The 20815-nt window shown below is 42.6% G+C and overlaps 1 protein-coding gene across 4 annotated transcripts in view; it reads left to right on the top strand.

Annotated features, from left to right (window-relative positions):
- LOC128738489 (sorbin and SH3 domain-containing protein 1) overlaps window positions 1-20815 on the top strand; it is a 201177-nt gene that overhangs the window by 135964 nt on the left and 44398 nt on the right. For 3 of the 4 annotated variants that reach the window (XM_053833677.1, XM_053833674.1, XM_053833676.1), the window contains 2 exons: window positions 7253-7428; window positions 13033-13122. In XM_053833677.1, coding sequence (XP_053689652.1) covers window positions 7253-7428; window positions 13033-13122 — 266 coding nt within the window. The remainder of the gene's footprint in view (window positions 1-7252; window positions 7429-13032; window positions 13123-20815) is intronic. The other variant, XM_053833675.1, reaches the window with a different exon arrangement.

The following is a 20815-nucleotide window of genomic DNA, read 5'->3' as shown; positions in this document are numbered from 1 at the left end:
GAATTGAGGGGAAACAATCTTTAGAAAGAACTTTATCAATTGCTGGATCAATCGCTAAGCATAGTTTGAATTCAGCTTTGCTAAGCTGCAATCTGAAAGTTATAATTTGAAAAATAAAGTCTTGCATTTACAAGAGAACATCAACATTTTTTTTAATTCGAAAGTTTTAAAAATACCAGTATTTGCTGTATTATTTGTTTATTTGTTTATTTGTTTGTTTTACACTTCATCTGACTTATACGTCTAAATGAACTTACTCTAATATCTATAATAAATTTGTTCTCACCAACTATTAAGGGGACATGAACGATTAAATTTTTTTTTAAATCATTTTTTTATCTTAGATTTTGATTCTGTAGTCTTTTCCGCTTATTTTAATACTAAATTTGTAATGATCCGACCACGGAAAGTGGCCAAAAAACGATCATACACTTAAACATTCCAGTGCGGCGTGGAACAACTTCGGAGGAATAAAATGCCGCTCCTGGAAAACCATGGTTTTCAAACTTCATGTACCTTTTTAGTAGTCGACTTTTTCAAAATTTTTAGTCGTTCATGTCTCCTTACTGCAAGTTCAGTTCCTTCTATGCCGTCACGACCAGGAATCCAGTACCGATTGACTAAGTTTACGTGGCTTAGTGGACGTGGCGAGCGAGCAGTTGCGAGCATGTTAGTAAATGTTGGGTGCATAAAAATGATGTAGAACTTAGTGAGGTTAATTTATTGAAACTCAAAAAGCGATCCGATCGAAAACATGACAGCGGATGTTCCACTAGTAGGTACAAGCTTTGTTTGAAGATGTTTCTACAGTTCTGAAGCAGTACATTAGATCACATGAGGTAGCGTAGTAATTTTCAAAAAAAGCCTTGGGCGTAACGTCTTTCTAAGACTTGACCTTTCTTTATCGACAGCAGGGCCCGGCATCGTCGAAACAAATAAATGAAACTGACTTTCTCTTACCTACGCTTCATACTTGCTAACTTGCTTCAATGGTTGAACAGAACGTTTCAATCAAGCTTCAGTTGAAGTTGGTGGCTGTTTCAATTGACGACGGCAGAAAGTCAGGCACGATTTGTCGACATTGACTACCCAAGCAACAATGTGAGTTTTATTGCTGTTTTCATGACCAATTTTGGACACAAAAGGCACCATAAGAGTGTAATAAAACCCAAATTGTTGCTTGGGTAGGTTAACTTTGCAGGTTAAGGTTGCATTGAAAGTTGCTGGCCTTCTTCTGAATATTTGATAGAAAAGTACAAATGAAAAGTTGAAACCATGAAAATGAATTGAAACCCCTTTCGCTGACGCTGACCGAAGCCAGTTTTAAACTGAAGCGATGCTGCTTCTTTTGAAACCGAAGCTTCACTGCTTAATTGTTGTGTGAAGCTATGCAATTGAAGGTGACGTTGTCGGGCCCTGATCGACAGACTTCGCGGCCTGCTAACTATCTAGCAGCACCGCCTAGCTGAGATTCGAACATTCGACGACTTACTTGTTAAACCAGCATCATATCTCAAAGCTAACTGGGCGCAAATTTGTTAAAAAAAGAGGTAATAAAATTTATAAAGCGCAAACTGACTATTTTCAGTTGTTTTTATCATTGTATATTTCGTAAATAACCTATTATATTAGTTATTTTTTCTAAATCTTTAAGTCACTTTTTGGTCACTATTTTTCAAATTTTGGTCACTAAAGTTACTATTTTTAGTTGGCCAGGTCGCTTCCAGCCCTGAGATTTGGATAAGTATTTCGACGCTTTCCAACGTCTTCTTAGACAACAACTCTCTTGGATCAACGTCTTACATAAAAACACCCAGAGATATAGGTTTCCTGAATACGAATTTGCGGACGGAGCAAGAGGTATGCGGGTGCGTGAAAGCGATCTAATCAGCACTCTATTCCCAATACACATCGATCGTTCAACGGAAAGCTCATTCACAGCTAAACGTTATCACCCAGGCGCCAGTGACAGGCATATTTACCGATCCAGACCAGTCAGTGCACTCGAGACCTCGCAACGGTCAACATATTTAATTTGTCGTCACTCTAATGACGTCACATATTTAATTTGTCGTCACTCAAAGCGAGCGTTAGAGTGTAGTCTAAATAATCTCATATGTATGTGTGTAAATAATCTCATTTAGTGTTAAATAAACTAGTCAAGTATATGCAGAGCCGTAGCGTAACATTGTGGCACCCTTGGCGGTAACCCAATTTGGCGCCCTCCTTGTTTCCTAAATCATTGTTCCTTCCAGGCAGCGTTACCAACCGGTTTTTACGAAAATCTGGAAAACGAGAATAAAAATGCCTGGCAAAAATTTGGCTCCCATTTGGTCTAATGGAAGACGACGTTTGAAAAACGTCTTTTTTGTCTGATGAGGCATCAAAAGTCTGGAAAATCCAGACAAATCTGGAAGGTTGGCAACGCTATAACTTTTTCCTATTAGCTCTTTATCCAATACTTCGCTGCACTTAACGTGTTTATTGAAAAAAGGAACTAATTTCGAATGCCGATTTAAAAAATACAAAAGGTAAAGGAATGAAACAAATTATCCTTAAAGCCTTCTATAAAAATGTTTTGATGTTCTGCCAGGTGGACTTTACAGTAAGGCGATCAGCCTCTGCTATGTTTTAGGCAGAAAATTATTGAGTAAATGCTCCGTTTGAGCTTCGCCTGAAAATTTTTATTGATAGCAGTTGGGGAACGTTGGGAGAGTTGGTGATCGTCGGTACAACGTTTATCTTCAGCCGGTTCATCCCCTCTAGTGATACTGTATCTTTATATCTCCAAGAGCGAAACAAGAGCGACTTGAATATTCTCTTCTCGCTGATTGTCAGCCGCAGCAGGAGCTTGTTTGAGAAGATATATTAGACATCATCGCTTATATTCTTGGCCGAGGAGTAAAGTAACTCGGACCGCGACATCGTGCTTCGCCGGAAAGATAATTTCACAAGCACCTTTAGCAGTTCGCTTGGGAATTGCATGCTATTTCGACACAACCAGCATCGATTAACTCTTCCGCATAAAAATGTCCATTTTAGCCCAAACTTCCTCATCGTTTAGCCGGTTGCTCTGTCCTCCCGACCCAAGGCGCGAAACGATAAGACCACTTTGCCCTAGGTTTTCATCTTCTGCTACACGTTACGGTCGCGCAGCACTGTCGGGTGGCCGGTGGTTTCTGTTCAACGCTTTCGTCTTTCTCGCGGGGGAGGATGTTGTAATTGCAAATTGGCTCTATTCAGCGGATACGAATGGCTTTACCATGATCGATTCTTCGCTACGGGGTGGAGCTTGCAGTACGAACAAATCATCGAGCGTAATTGTTTGACAGTTTTCGCCATGGCTACTGCATGCAAATTAACTGGTAACGTGGCGTGCAAAATCGCTCAATCCAATGCGTTTGTTTTTGCTAATGCTTTATTGAAGGTCCAACCCTTTTTGGTGCCCCCAAATTTGAACTTGTTAGAGACATTACCTGGACCAGTGGCTTTATAGAATTTTTGTTCGGGAAACATCCTCATAATGCATCTTCACGTACGTTTCGTCGTCCTTGAGAATGCATCCTTCGTACTTCATAAAAACCTCACTGTACAACTTCCGGACACCTCTTTTGGCTTCTAAACTCTGCTCCATTGTCCTGCCTGGTTGCTTACTGGCCTGGAAATATTGAAATCCTTCTCACAGACGAATCCTTCTGACGGTGCTCTGACTATCATTGAATTTCTTGGCGATATCATACTCTGACAGCCCTGCATATTCCCCTGATCGTTTTCACCACCTTCCAACGCGCAGCTTCCGATCGTTAGTAACGACGTTTGCTATATGATCCTGCCGATCATATGGTATGCCGCCCACGGAAATGTTTGAGAATGCTGCACACGGTCGATTTAGCCAATTTCAACGAATTCACGATTTTTAAACCTAAACACGTCGGATTTTCGAAGTGGATGTCCAACATTAATTTTCGTTTCGCGGTTGAACTTCTTTGAAACAAAATAATCGTGACAAACTTTGCAGCACTGAAAGAAAAAACATTTCAAAGATTTAAAGACTTGGCGACCCAAAGTCTCAATGACCCAAAATCTTAGAAACTTGCGAATGACATAGTTTGAAGTAAGGTTGATAAGGTCTATTTAAAAATGTAATTATTTTAGGATTTAAAGACTTGATCTGTTCAATGTTAAGACATCGAGATTTTTTAAATGCTTGGACATAACGGTTTGAATTTATACAGAGTACCAACCTGGATTGAATAAACAAATTCACTAACAGATTTCTAGGCATTGCTATTTTGATGTCGTCACGAACACATAAAAATAAAATGCTTTGTTTAATACAGTAGCCGCCTACCAGCAGTGCCTTGTAAACTCTGCTGAGAAGCACTGGTAACGGCTGTACATTGGTTATTTTTCCTAAATTTGGTAGGAGTAGAAGGTACCGGGGCAAAGTATGGAAGAAATTATTCATCCCATCTAAAAAAATGGTGATTGGCTCAACTGGCCCAGTTTTCGCGGTTTAACTCTAATAAACGCCGCCCACAAAGTACTTTTCCAGATCCTGTTACGCTGGCTGACACCGATAGCACAACGTTTCGTAGGGAATTATCAAGCGGGCTTCGTGGGAGCTCGCGCCACTGAAGATCAAATATTCACTATCCGACCCGTTGACTTCAAAGCAACATACGATACAATCGATCGAGACCAGCTATGGCAGACAATGCGCGAACATGGTCTTTCGCGGATCGAATGTACGAGGGGAAAGATTATTAGCAAAAAGGTAGTCAACTCCCAAGTTTCACTGATGACTTTGATATCATAGCCAGGAACATTGCGGTGGTGGAGGCAATCTATGCCACACAGAAACCAGAGCTTAGGAGAGGATTGGGCTAAAAATAAATGAGTCGAAGATCAAATACGTGAAAGCTAGAGGCTCAAAGCAGACCAACGCAACGTGCGCCTGCTACGGACGGTAACCGCGGATGGGAATTAGAAATGAAATGGAAGACGAGTTCGGATGTAGGGATGTAGGATGTTAAAAAAAATACGATATCGGCTATCTTATGCCTCGAGTGGACCGTATCAATATCCATCACTGAATCAAAATATCATTGTTCATACGCGGAAATAACCGAAAAAACGAAGAGCGATAAACCAGTTATTCTCTGTCTATAAAACAAACATACGTAGCAACCAAAATATATCACGATAACAAAATATTGGGACAAATGAATGTCCCTTTACACCACCAAGCAGGACTACTTTCGATCAGAATATATTTTGATACACACTCGCTCTCACAAGCGCTTGTTAGTGATGCAGGTATACAATTAAATATGTCTTTGTCACCAGTCGGCTGGTTAAAGACAATACTTTATCAGCAACTTGAACAAAAGGGACAAACAGCAAAAACCTTAATAAAAAGAGTAGCTTGCTTTGACCTAAAGTCTGGCGTACAAATGTAACCAACATTACCTTGGTAACTACCAAACACTGCCGCTGCCAACACAGTGTAACATTATTAGGATTGCTTTTGTTGCGTACAATACGTATTGCATACAGCAGTGTGTCTTTTTCGCAGGCAACAACATAGTTGCCATGAAACATCTGTATCCACGATAAACAGCTACGATAACTTGTCTTTGTCCAAACTGCCAAGCAATAGTGACAAACTTTCATCATACATGGTCGCAACATTTTGAAGTAGGGACAATATCTTCGTCTCTTGTAAGGTTGTGATTTTCATTCCCTGATATCCATCAAAGAACAGAGATCGTTATATACTGAGGACGCCAAATAACGCTGCCGAAAGTCTGCTTCTGACAAGGCCTTTGTTGATCGCTAGTACTGCATAAAGGTCGTCGAGATCACGGCCAAATCTTTTGACAAGCGCATAAAGTTTCAGACTCCCATTGCTCACATTGTCAACGTGCCTACTAAAGGAAAGCGCGCGATCACCTATAGGTCACGAACATATTCAGCTCGCGGTACATTACCTCAGTACGCATGATCAAAGATAACAGGGTTGGTTTTTCTGATGAAGGTCATAACTGAACACTTATTCGTATTTACTTTCAATCCACGGATTTAGCAGTACGTTCCCACATGACCTAAATCGAGCTGCAATTTCATGCAATCACCAATGGATTTTATAGGGAAAAACATTTTCACATCACCAAAAGCACGAATAGCAACGGTCCTACGTGACTGCCTTGTACCACTTAGTGCATAGTAAACGAAGGAGGTTTATAGCCGCGCATTTTTACAAATTGAACTCTATACTTGAGGTGCGATTTTACCCAGTTGTACAGCGAGCCACAAATGCCAAAATCTTTAATCGCCTCCAATGTCGTTATAGTGTATAAGGAAAGTTAGTGCGTAATCCAGAACGACATCAAGATCACGAATATGATAGATGCGACGCAGCTAAAAGCTGTAGGTTTGTTTTTACGGTGAAAGGATATGGTCTATCTTCTAATGTGTCCACTAGACGTTGCAGTTCAATGCAGACGGAATCCATTTTGATTACCTTGAATATTTACATCGTTGGCATAAAAAGACCGACAGCCAGGTGGTAGGAGAGCTGGTAGTCATTGATAAAAAGAAAAACAAGCAGTGGTCCAAGGTTCCTCTCCTGTGGTACGCCAGAGATATTGCAGAACAAATCGGAAAACTCGGATCCGATCTTCACACTCAGCCTACGGTGTGTTAGCTTCGATTGTAGTCGCTTGCAGAACGGTGCAGAAACTATCAGCTTCTCAAGTCTTGCAAGGAGGATACCGTGATCCACCCGATCAAACGCTGCTTTCAGGTCTATATAAATTGCGTCAATTTGCACTCCTTCATTCATGTTGTGCAGGCAGAACGAGACAAAATCAACGAGATTCGTAAACAATAAACGTTTTTGGAAAAAAATCCATGCTGGTCTGTAGAAATGTAGTGTCGACAGCTAGTAAACAAAGCGTCATTCATGATTATCTTGAGCACTAGAGTTGGAGCACAACAATGTAATCCCTCGATAGTTTTCAACGTTACGCTTATCACCGTTCGTAGAATTATAAGATTTTGATTAGATTTATAAGATTTAATAAGATAATCAGCTGCCTTTACATTGAATAAAAACATTTGACTTTAGTTCTAGTTCCAAAATTACTTGCAATTTAAAATTAGTAAAGCAACAACATGATGCATGATTCAAAAATATAATTATCGTCGCTTTAATAAAAAATGTCTACATTTGTAAATATTCTTACAGAGCCCTCAAGGACCAAGGCTACGATAGTGACACGACGCTGATCTTCCGCAAGAAGGAACCCCCGAGCAGTTCGGCACTCAGTCCGATCGAGCAGAAGCAGTACTACAAAAACATGCAGGCGGGCGGGGAAATCCCGGTTCAAGGATTCCGCAAACCTGCACCCGAAAAGCCCAAAGGTAAGCTCTTTCCACTGGAATAGCATTAAACCTCTCTACCCGCAGTCCGGTCGGTGTTGGTTGTGAACGGTTTGCGACGTGCATCAGAGAATTATTATCACTATTATTGGAAAGATGACCGCTTACCACCTCCCACCATCACCACCGACGGGAAGCGGGATGCAAACCCACACACTACTAGCTTTCTTTAGGCAGTAATCCGGGTCATCCGGACCCTGCTTTCGGAATCTGTTTGTCTGCTCTTCTGTCAAAAGGTGGAGGATTTACACTCTTCTCACAATAGCTCTTCTAATCCGCTCTAAGCGAACGCCGCCCGCCCCATTTTGGGAACGAGTAGAAGGCTTTGTGCCTCTATTTGCCGTTCCATCAAAACATTTCCGATCACACATCTTATTGCTAATAATACCTCACATTATAAACATATCAATAAACCGGTGGTCTGTGTGTGTGTCTACATGGTTGTGGTTTTGTTGTTCAATATTTAGCTTTTGATGAATGCTAGCTTGTGCAAGCACAAGCACCATCTGCAAGCATCGTACGATTATAAATTTTCTGCAACTAATTCACATTGTACATAGACTTTATCACACCTATCATATGAGCATACAAGGCGGTTGGCCTCTAATGTAGACTAACGAGATTGCATGCACGCTTGCATCTTCATTAACCTCACTGCCATCGCCGGCAGAAATGCCGTGATTGATTTTATCCTCTTTTGCACCGCTCAGTGTAGAGATTTTATCGCAAATTTTAATCCAGTTGATTGCTTGCCAGAGTGAAGACTTTTGCAATTTTCCGGCTAATTTCACCTGACACCTTCTGTCCGATACGAGTGTGTATCGGAATACGAGTGAGGCACTAGAGTGAAACTGCAGCATCCACTACCACAGCCCTAATCCCGACAATGAGTGAGTCACGTGCCGTTGCTAGGCGCCAACAAATGGTTAAGGTGGAACTTGTGCACCCCCGCAAGCGGTATCAAACGTTTGCAGTATTTCAGGCGTTCAATATTTTCGCAACTGCTTCTATTCTCCAACAGATGGCGACACCGATTTGCGGTTGCAAATCCACGAAGTGGTGCAAGAAGTGCTTCCAACGCTGGTGACGAATCCGTTTCTGGTAGCTCCGCCGCAGCAGATCACTTGCTATCCGATCACCAGCATCTCGCGGCCACTCGATATGTTCGGTTCTTTTCCGAAGGAACCGAAATCATTCGTACCGGTGGCACCACCGGCTCCTCCGAATCGGAAATCCTCCCGCAGCAATTCGACGCTGAAAATCATGTCGCAGATTAAAACTAAGAACTACGATAAGAAAACGGTTGTTGAAGCTAGTAGTTGCAGTAATTCTGGAACAAGAACGTTGAGAAAAGTCGATCAGTACAGGTCTAAGTCTGCGGGACCGGTTTTTGCCACTTCGTACGTTGCGTCGTCCATTAAGGAGGAAAAGAACTTGGAAAACAGCACCCGAGTGGCGAAGCGTTACACCTACCGAGCCAGTTCCAGCAGTCCCGTCCGAAAGTCCAGTCCAAGTCCGGTAGCTTTCGGCCGAGGTATTTCCAAGGAGCGAACCTTTGCCGAAGAGAAAAAGCGACTTGAAGAAAAACTTCCGAAAGTATGCGGTAAAGATGTGACGGTTTCAACCAGTATTCTGCGTAATCCCGATCTTAAATCTCCGAATGAAGTCAAGAAAGCACTTCGCAGCTCCTATCTTCCGTTGGTGATTGACAAGCCGGAGAAATTCGCCACGGCTTCCAGAGCTCTGCGTAGAATTTCGTCTAATTTCAAAAGCTCCTCTAGCATCTACTCGTCCAAGCAAAGCCTCAGCAGAGCGACCCCCGCTAAGAAAGAGGATAAAGCCCTCAAAGTCACCGTTGCTATTTCATCTCGCGGGAAGGAACTTCTGCGTACTTCAACCACTCAAAAAACTCCAAAAACCAAAGGGAAAATCTCCCCCACCATCACCATTCAATCCAACATCAAAAAAGTAACCAAAAGCCTCGGACTCAAATCGAAATCCCCGTCCACGGCAAGCCTCGCCCGCACCAGTTCAACCTACTCGATCGATTCGACCAACTCCAAGCGCAAATCTCGTGCTTCCTTCATTCCGACCACCATCAGCTCCAAGAAACCTTCGGTCCCCGTCACCATCTCGACCCGCATCGGAAGAAAGCCGAAAAAACCCGATCCGACCACCCTCGTCGAGAGCTACAACGAACAGATCGTTCACCAGAACGACCTCGTGCGTAGCAGTGCTTTTTTCCAGAATCTATTCCTGAGGAAATCGGTCCCGGGAACCGCCGCCGACGACCCGTCGACGACGCTGCCTCAGCAGGCGTCGAGCGTCCGGGAGAAAGCTCGCTTGTGGAACAGCTTATCCGCGAAATCCGAACCCTCGCTGAAGCAACCGAACTACTATCTCACCCAGGCGAAACCCGTATCGTTATCGAAGTTCAAAACGATGGACTACTGCGGGTACGACGAAGCTCGCACTAGCGGCGGAACCACCGGAGGTGGAGGAGAGGTCATCGAACAGGTGCAACGCTATGAGTCGTTGATTCAGCTAACTGACGAGGAGGAGGAGTTTGGTTTCCTGAGGGGGCGTAGCATGAAGATTGACTATAGCTATCACGAGCGGAGTAAGAGTGAACCTCCGGTTCAGACGCTGATCGCTGAAATGGTTAGCGCGGATGGTCCGCGGACGATCCTCGGACGAAAACCGGTGGCGGAATATTCGCGAAGTACCACTACGGCCAGCGCCGCTGGCAAGCGTTCATCGCGTTCCCCATCCTGTCGGAGGATTCAACATTTTCGTGGGGAAGGTAATGTTCAGAAGATCGTCCGTGCACGTAGCTTGAGTACGACTGATCGTAGTGCAAATCAAGGGGATCAGTTGGTGCGGAGCCGTTCGCTGAATTTGACTAGTTACGAACGGCATGTGCCGGTTTGCCGACACCGGCGATCGGATCGGTTTCAGGATTTGAACGATTTCTACTCCAGCTTGGAGCGGTTGGGACAGCTGGAGAAGGTGACTTCGTCGACGGATTTACGTCCCCGTCGGCGGGATGAGGAGATCATTGACTTTGAATTGTGGAGGAAGGTGCGTGATCATGAGAAGGCTGAGCGGGAGATGAATCAGTTGCTGTGTAAGCTGAAGCAGGATCAGCGGGAGAAGGATTTGCTGTTTTTGCCCCACGATCCAGATGAGGTTCGTTGGAAGGGGGAGTTGGATTCGGGGTTAAGGAATAAAGAGAAATCGGTGGAGGATTTGAAGGGGGAACTCAGCAAGAAGGTACTGCATTTTGAGGAGTTTACCAAGCGGGAGTTGGAAAACAGGAAGGATAACCACTACAAGCCTCTGTGGAGAGGTTCGTCGGTTGTGGACGTTGCGACGCATATGGCTGAGAAGTATTCCGGGGATGGAGGACGGGATGAGTTTCACTCGCTGGAGACGGAGAGACCGTATGGAATAAGCACCAATTTGTTGAGTACTCTGTCCAGTGATCAGATGAAGAGGTTGAAGAGTCAACTCAGTGAGATCTACTGTAACAAAGATGAGGTGAGGATCACCACTGCTGCTTCCGAGAAATACGTAGTTGAAGTACCGCAGGATCGCACCAAATCCGCTCCGAGTACTCTGAAGGTTCGCAGCCATTCGGTGCTGACGAAGGAACAGGTTAACGAGGCTCAGTTCAAACCGAAGATCGAGAACGAAAGTAAATTTTCTATGATTCAGAAATCGTTCGAGCATAAAACCAAACAGGAAGCGCTCTGTCAAGAGTTGAAGAGCAGAATCAAGGAAAAGCACACCAGCCATACACTGCCGACTATGCGGAAGAAGGAACGACCGTCGATCCTACCACCTCGTGAGGAATATTTTTCCCTGGAAACGGACTACAGGAAAATGCAAGGTGGTCAAAGAGTAGAGGAAGCTAGAGAGGAAGTTGTTATGAGAAAAGGAAGAACGACTGAGAAGGAAAGACCACATTCCTACTGTGAAACGGAGAGCGTTTCATCGGAAACTTCCAATCGAACGGTGATTTTTCGCAATCCAAACGAAGACGTCAAGAGTAAGATCAAATATTTTGAGGAAAGACGACAGGAAGAGGTAGCACCGGTAACGGTTTATCATGCGAGGGAATCATCCACGGATGAAGATGATGCATCCAGAATGTTGGAGGAAAAAAGCGTGGAGGTAAAAGTAGCACAGAAAAGTTCTCCCTTGCCGAGTTCGCAGTCCTACACAGATTTGAAGGACTTGTTCGGGGAGAAACCGGCCAGAACCTACTCGTACAGCTATCAGGAAGAGAAGAAATCTCCGAAAAATTTCACATTTCGTTCGAGAAGCTCAACGCCGGAGTATGCGACCTGCATTCAAACCGGGGAGGTGAAGAAAATCAAGGATAAGTTCGAGAGTTTGGATGTTAACATCTGGAAGCAGCCGGCTGGGGATCCGGACAGTCCAAGACAGTATCAGAGCGACTCGGAGTTGAACCGCCCGTTTGGAGAGCGAGAAATAGCAAAACCAAGCCGAAAGATCAGGGTGAAACATCACGAAACGGGAGATGTGTCGAGAATAACTCACAAATACGAGGTTCAATCGAGGGCCCGAAGCAGGAAGAGAAAAGAGCGAGCGCATTCACCGATTGCGAAAAACCCGTTTCGAAAGGACGACCGCTTTATGCCGCACATCAACGTTATCAGCAAAACGGCATCTCTAAAACAGGAGATTAAAAGTGTTCCGCAGCTGGAGCGAACGGCCAGCGGCTGCAGCAGCACCGGAGGCGAGCAGTTCGAGAAGATCAAAAGTAAGTTCGAAACGGCTGAGAATCTGTCGATTTTGGGTAAGATGTACACTTCCGTTCCGGACATTCGCGAGCTTAAAGATATCTCCAACTACCTTTCCGGTCCCTGGGTAGCCCACCAGTTTCCCAAGCCCACGGACAATGCACGCTCGATCACCGCACCAGACCAGTCACCTCCGGGGCAGAAGCCGGACCGTCGGGGCCACAAACTGCGGTCCAGTTCTACCTCACCCCCGCGGCACAAGAAGGACAAGCAGGACGGCACCGCTTTTCTGAAACAATTCTACGACATCTTCGCCGACCAAAAGTTTGACCCCAGCATCCACCGACCGAAGTACCGTTACGTTCCGGATCGGCATCTGGACGCGGAGTACCTCTGGGAGAAGATCCAAGCCATGACCGGTGGCGGGTCGACCACCAAAGCAACCGTCACTTTTGAAGGTTTCCTAAAAAACATTTTTTGTTCCGCACTGTACAATTTCCAAGGGCACCCGTCATTTCCATCTGTAGAAAATCCTCTTTTGTTTCATCTGTTATGACAGACAATACGCGGAGACCCCTCTATACCTTTGCTTCACGCCTACTGACAAACGTGAGTGAGAAAGACTACCTGGATTGGACACTAACCGTAACAACGCTTAACGAACTAAGACGCTGCCTTGAATTTTTGGTTTTTTATTATTTTTCTTTTAAACTCTATCTCTATTTCCTTTTTGTAGTTGTTTAAGTTTTTGCCCGTTTAGTTCTGATCATTCTCATTGTTTTATCGATTGCTACCGATATCCGATTCCTTCATTTAGAATATAGTAGCGTGCCTCCACCGCCCCCCATGAAAGGATCACAACTGCCCAACTCCTTCTCCCCGTACTCGAAGAGCTCGAACGAACCAGGTGAGTGAACCTCTCATGTCTCTTGTCTCTTGTCTCTTGCCCTCTACTCAGGGGGAACCCACATTATTTCACAGCTCGTGCATGACTGTGTAAATAGATTCGAAATGCATGAGTTTTATGTTTAGGAATCACAATCTGTCAATTTTCAATCAGCTGTAGAAAGCGAAACCAATAACGATTTAACCAATCGACAAATGGGGCTCGTGCTTTGTAGGGGAGAACACAGCAGGAACTGCCCATCAAATTACCTCTAATGGTTTTTAATAATCTGTACACGATCGGCGGTGGTCCTCTTCCTCGTCAGGGGACGTCCCCTGAATGGGGAACGAATGCCTTGCCTAGAGTACATTACGATAACTGCATTCGTAATGTTCAAAAACCAACAACAATCGAGCGACAAGGAAGTTTACTGTCACTTTCACGAATGGTATCTTTTACAATTGCGCTTTACTCACCTGGGCTGCTTGGATGTGACCCGAGTGCAATGCGATGACCGAGAATTTATTGGGAAAAAAAACTTAAACTTAAGAATTTTCTGTGATAACGTACTTACTAATATTAGACTGGAAATAATTTAGGTAACATTAGAACATACAAAAGTTCCATTATTGTGTACTTCACTTGATCGGGTTTTCGTCCAGTGCAAGTCTGACCGGAGCCGGTAAAACCGGCTCCGGCTGCCCAACCCGTCACTTGAGAGTATCGGGTGTCTTCAGCTTGCATCTTTCCGCTGGCACTGCAAACAACCATTTGCTACAACAAAGTCCATTTGTGTTGTCCAAACCTGTCTTCATGGTGGAGACAAAGGACCGGTCAAACACACTCACTGACCAGTGACTGCCAGTGCGCCGCGCCGGGTCGCTCCTCGCCCGCCTCCACCCCAGCAACAGATTACAAAACAACGCCTTGCGGCAAAAGGAAAGTCCTCCTATTTGACGCGCGATGAAAGCTCATTGACAATTTCGCGCGCGTCTCGTCGTCTGCTGGGGTCTCTTCGGCTGCGCAGCCTGAGGGCATAATTTGCCGGCACGATAACCACGTGACGACGTGACTGGACAAAGCGAATGTACCTACCCTACCTACCGAATGTATACGATGGCACTCAAACGATGGATGCTTCAAAGTGCTGAAGAGAGTGAGTGGCCGTCTTGTTGTCACTCTTTTGTATGACGGTGATGCCCTAATGCGGCACAGCACGCGCGGCCTGCGCTGCTACAAGATGTTTCGTCGGGTTTCGATAATTTGCTAACCGCTTTACCGCCTCGCCAGTTGCCACCACGTGTGTGGTGCAGGCATGGACAGTGGCCAGTCGAACTGAATGTCATACATAAATCACTAATTGGTTTATTTTTTCTCGAAGGACGAACGTAAAACTAAAAAGTAAAAACACCATTCAATGGACATTGGCATGTTCAACTTAGTTAGTACTTGGCAAAAATGCAAGTATTCAAAGGGCTAAGGTATTGCTCAGTTTGTTTAGGTTTGGTTTATTGCTCAAATCCTAAATAGTTTACTCCCAAATGGGTTTTTTATGCTGCATGCTGTTGAACTTGATTACCGTAGTACTGAAACTGTCTGGGAAAAAGATCGGTTGCTTTGTAAAACGTTCAATAGTTACTTTACAACTCTGACCATGATTGCCATAAGAAAATTGCGTAAGCTATAATGAACACAGTACAACAGGATTTGTGCTATAAACGCATAAACACAGGCTTGACGTAGGTCTACGACAATCGTTCCATTAGTGCAGGAATCAAAAAAAATTAATGTCATTTATCTACTGTTCAATAATTTGTTATGAAAATTTTCTATATTATAATTGTTGGTGAAGTATATGGTTCGTTACGACCATAGATGAATTAAATAGCTCAGTACTACCATTGATACGTAAAATGATTCGGTACGATCCTTGTTTAGTGAAGGACGTGAAGCGGCAACAATACAAGGCACCGAAAAATCGTGTTAGCACGAAAATTACCTAAGCCAAACAGGAGTATCTGAATCGTTTTTTGAACAGCAAAACTCCGTCGAAAAGCTTATGGCAGCGTTCAAAGAGTCTTGGAGTCGCCATAAATAAACACCCAGAACCTTGTGACTTCGATCCAGATGATGAGTACCCGCAGGGGTGAAATAGCCATAAGCTCGGAAATCGTTACGTCATTCAGTTTCTGTTTTCAACCAGTGCACGATTGGGAAGTCGTCAACGCGATCTGAAACATCAAGTCGAACACCGTCGGAATGGACGGTGTGCCCTTCAAATTTGTGAAGATCATCTTACTGTTACTCGTGCACCACATTAAATATTTATTTAATATATTTACTGCATGTTCCACATTTCCCGGCTCCTGGAAACACGCAAAAGTTTTACCATTGAAGAAAACGACTCATTTAAATGACATCAGTAATCCTATCGACCTATCGACCTATAAGCATATTGTGTGCGTTGTCGAAGGCTTTTGAGAGCCTTCTTAAACAACAAATGGCATTCTCATAGGTCGATTTCCGTCAAGGACGATTACGACGACGATTTTACATCTATAGTCGATAAAAAAGGTTCCGGTATATTGCTACTGCTCGGCTTCTTGAAGGCTTTTGATACAATTCCACACAGTAAACTACTGACCAAGCTGGGTGCTCTGTTCAATTTTCCCTCCGCTACGCTGCCGTGAGTCTAATGAGATCGTACTTACTTGGTAGACTACAGACAGTTTTTGGTGGGAACCGCTGTTCACGTAGTATGGACGTGCCATCTGGCGTTGCTCAAGGATCTGTGCTGGGTCCGTTACCTTTTTGCTGTCAGATAAATGATCTGGCGGCGCACAGTGGGACGGCTTCAAAAATAGTGAGACATAAGTAATAGCATCGAAACCTGAAGGCACAGGATAATAGTTACTTCAGAAAATTTTCTTCATTCAAAAAGCACTTTCTAGTTGTGGAAAAATATTTGGACATTAGGGTGTCCCTAATCAGATACAAAAAATATTTTCTCAATTTTAAGTCAAAAATGATTGTTACCTACAGAAAAGTTTAACTATTTTCGCGAAACTTTGTTGAATACTGAAGATTTCTATCTCTTACATGAAAGAAGTTATAGAGCTAAACTCTTAGGGACAACCTTCAAAACAGACAGACCCTATACCTATGGATGCCCTGGACGCCACTTGCAAAGTCCGTTAGCACCAGTCAATAGCATGACGAGCTATGCTAATTCATTGTGCGTACGAGGTGTGGTTAATTGGAATTCGGTACCACCCGCTGTTAAGCGTTCATCGTCGGAAGCAAATTACAAGAGAGACTGCATCAACTTTCCGAACCCGAGTAAACTAAAATCTTTGGGAATAACCGAGGCAATGTTGTATTATTATTTAAGTTATTAAGTATCAAAATTGTATTTGTAATTATCGGATAATCGGAGGTTACAAAATTTAAAAGATTCATATCTTACGCTACCGGACAATGAATGAATGAAATGAAATGAAATGAATGAAGTATTTGGTTCGGTACGACCATAGATGGATGAAATGATTCGGTACGATTATTGTTGAATGAAGTATATGGTTCGAAACGACCATAATCAAATAAAAAGATATGGATCGGTAAGGTCACAGATGATTGCCCCAAATGCTGTACCATCTGAGCGATCAGCTACAGGGATTAACCTCTGTCCTAGTTTCTAGTCCTCTGTTCCTAGTCAGTAACAGCTTTCTTCATGTTTTCTTTTGCATGGGAGATACCAGTTGAATGTATGACAACGTCGGCTTTTTAACCCCGGACGGATTTCACGCCAACTCGACCAGAGGCTGATAAGACTCTCTCAGAATTTAATGAAACTGTGAGTGTGTATAATGTAAGTGTAAACAACTTTGCATACTTAGTTTTTCCAAAATTGGTCTAGACTCTAGCAGGCTGTATCTTGCACTGCTGACTATCTAGAACGTTGCGGTCTTTGGTTATTCAAATGACTGCTACCTTCAAGAAGATCTGGAAAATAGTGCTCACTACTGGAAAACTATGAGAAATAACTAACTTCATGCCTCAATTTTCTACTAATGTTCTACTATCTATTAATGTTACTTCCTCAACGGCCAGATAATGCTACCAGCGCCCTTATTCCATGGGTCTCAGTCACGTGAATACATTTCCACCTACTTTCCAAAAATATATTAGTCCAGGGCAAATTATTTTTGAAGGTTTTGTCACCCACCTTTGAAATTGGGTTGAAAAATCAGGTGGCAAAATAAATAATTTGTGAAATATACTAAGTCATTTTTTTTATAAAATCAATTACCTGTGGGCTGTACAGGCAAAAGAAATCGAAAAATGGGTGTACGGAGTAGGTATTAACGCTTTTAACACAAACAGAAATGAGATTTCAAACAATGGAATTTCCGAAAAGCGGGAAAAAAATGTCTTTCGATTTTGTGTTTTTTTTCGTAGATTTTTGCATGAATAATAGTAATAACGTAGCGGAGAAACATCTACAGTGAGACACTTGTTTTCAAAAATTTTAATTTGTTTTTGTGATAACTAGCAACGAGCTCTTCAATCCATTTGAAAGGTATATCCTTCTAGTTGTCTGAAAAAAAGTTTCAGCCATTTTGGTTATAAGCTAGATTAGTTACAACTTCAAATGTGAAGGTGAAATTTTGTCTCACTATTAACCAATAGATTGGACGAGTGAGACAACGAGTAGAGACACCTATTTGAAATCAATTCAAACCATATTTTTGGGTAATAAGGAATAGTTTAGAGGTCGGTACTGTTTACTGTGTCTATAAAGCATACATCATTGTTGGGTATGATTGAAAATTCTGATTATTTTCACAAATACATTTATCTATACCTATAAAAATGAATTTCTGTCTACCTGTCTGTCTGTCGGGATGTTCTTTACAGAATCAAAAACTACTGAACCAATCGACGTAAAAATTTGCATGTGGAGGTTTTTGGGGCCAGGCAAGGTTCTTATTATGGTTAGAGACCCCTTCTCCCCGCTAAGAGGGGGGCTCCCGTACAAATGAAACACAAATTTCTGCGTAACTCGAGAACTAATCAAGCAAATGGCACAACATTTGGCATGTGGGTGTTTTTGGAGACCAGAATTTTTTCTATGGTGAATTGAAACCCCTCCCCTCTTTAGAACGGGAATTATGACTCCTCTCTCCTTTAAGAGGGGGGGCTTCCTTACAAATGAAATAAAAATTTCCTCATAACTCGAGAATAATCAATCAAATGGAACCATATTTGGCATGTGGGAGTTTTTGAAGGCAAGTATTTTTCCTATGATGAATTAGGACCCTTTACCTTTTTAGGACGGGGGGCTCCCATACAAATGAAATACAAATATCTTCATAACTCGAGAACTAATCAAACAAATGGAACCAAATTTGGCATGTGGGAGGTTTTGGAGGCAGGATTTTTTTTTGTGATGGTTTGAGACCCCTCACCCCTGTGGTTGGGGGATAAGGACTCTCATACAAATAAAACAGAAATTTTTGCGTAACTCAAAAACTAATCGAGCTCGAGCAATTTTAGACTCTTTCATAAAACATTAGCCAATACAAGACCACCAAAAACTATCAACAGTAACATTAAATGATTTAGGGCAAGACGGACACAGGCCGCGAGTGTTGCCAGCGACCTGCCGTCGAAAGCGCCGGCTACTGCGGGGGGAGGGGGCAGCCCCCCGTAGAGATCACCTGTATCTAGGTTTATTTATTTTCCTAGATCTACTGACCTCTATTACTTTCCTTCAGTTGGGTCACCCCTGCGAAATGGTACTTTCTACGAAAAGATTTTCCGTGAAATGGTACATCCCGCTTAAGGTTTTTCGCGAAATGGTATTCTGCGAACCACTATATTCCGCATTATGGTCAATCGAGAATTGGTGTTCCGCAGAATGGTACTCGGTGAAAAGGTTTGTAAAGATGACGAATATGATGACGAATAAAATGCTATCCGCTTTATTTTATCAGGCTAATGAATGGGGTAAGTTGTTTTCTATTGTACTGTGAGGAAAATTTGTATATTAAAACACCCATGAACTCCTCAGAAATTTGCCAAACTCGAGATTGTGATACAGGTCATCCGAGATTCACGATTTATGTGCAACACAGTTTAATTTGTGGCAATACGAAGTTTGTCGGGTCAGCTAGTATATTATAAATTTTCAGCAGTTTCCGTAGTTGTGCAGCATTAAATTTTATCGTTTAAAACCGTTTGAAATTTTTGAAAACTAGTTGTTAAATCAAAATACGTATATTCGATTAGTCAATCTTAATTTCTACCAAAATCATTCTAATTGCATTCTGGCATGAAAACCGATTGTTTTTACTTTTTTCTGCAGCTCAAGTTTGCTTTAATGAATAGTTCTTTGGCGACCTTGCTGGAATGCTGGAAACAGCAATATGGCCTCGCATAAAAAATGATTTCAATGTTGAACTCTAATATACTTCATAATAGCTGCAATAGATCTGTTTGGTCAGGGTTATAAAAGATGTGTCGCCAGCACCATAGCGTGCACTTGGCCAGACCGGCCCCCGCCAGGGTCGCTAGGTCTTGGGAACGCCAGAAAGGGAATGAACTTCAGCAAGGCTGTTGCAATAATTATAATAATTTTTAACAATTCTTTCAATCGAGTCACTTTCTAAAAATCAAGGTAATAACATTATATTTCATGGAAAAAAAAACTGAAACAAATTATTCATTGTTCTATCGAAGAATTTCTCTCATTTTACTGCTGATACCGCTCATTAGCCGGCTCACCCCTTTTTCAATGGCAGTCTTAGTTAGTCGGTTCCACGTCCTTACTGGAATGTTAGCCCTCTGGCGAAAATGTAACTACCCAGTTTTATCCTGGTAATATATGCAATCACAACATTATTTGTTTTATCAACAGTTGCATTGTGGTTTAGTAGCTAGCTATAAGTAGTTTTTGACTTGTATCATATTGGCATTGCACAAAACCGCGTTAAAACCAGAAGTAATGATTCATACCGCAATAAAGCCTTTATAAAATTCGAATAAAACCAAATGGCTTCGGAATTGTTACTTGGGTAACGTACTCTGGCAACAGGCTGCATTGTATATAGAAGCAGATTTCAATGTGAAGGAAAGATACTGAGAGGCTTAAGAATAAACCCATGCTAAAGTCACGTAATGGATTAATTCTAAATTAATGTTCGAACCCACTCGCTTGTCAAAACAGACTCAGTAATTTTGCGGTTGTAGGGCTCCGCTAATGCTCTCTTTCTTTCTCTCTCTCTCCTCATCTCTCTCTCACTCTCTCTCTTTCTTTCTTCTTTTTCCTTTTTTCTCCCTCTTGAAAGGGTTTCCCTTCTTCTTTCTCCCTAGTGGAAGATTTTTGCAAAGATAGGAATAAAAGCAATACGAATGAGCAGAGCCGTTGCTTCCTTTCGCTGAGACACGCCTCTTTAGTATAAAGCTTGCTTCGGATAATATTGGAACAAAAACAATTGCGTGTATTTCAGTCATTTATTACTGAATTTAAGATCTTTTCTTGTACAAATGTAGCATTTTCTTCATACTTTTAAGAAAAAATACGAATAAAATTATTCGTCACGGTTTCGAAGGAATGCTCGAACTTTTCCTGTAATATGGATCATTGGGCGGCGCACACTTTCTTTGTCCATCGTTTTGGCTATCTTATTCCATCAGGTCTTCGCTGATTAAT

Source organism: Sabethes cyaneus, chromosome 2, assembly GCF_943734655.1.
Source record: "Sabethes cyaneus chromosome 2, idSabCyanKW18_F2, whole genome shotgun sequence".
NCBI classification, from domain to species: Eukaryota; Metazoa; Arthropoda; class Insecta; order Diptera; family Culicidae; genus Sabethes; species Sabethes cyaneus.
The sequence above is the reverse complement of the archived record's forward strand: the minus strand, read 5'-3'. Positions and strand labels throughout refer to the sequence as shown.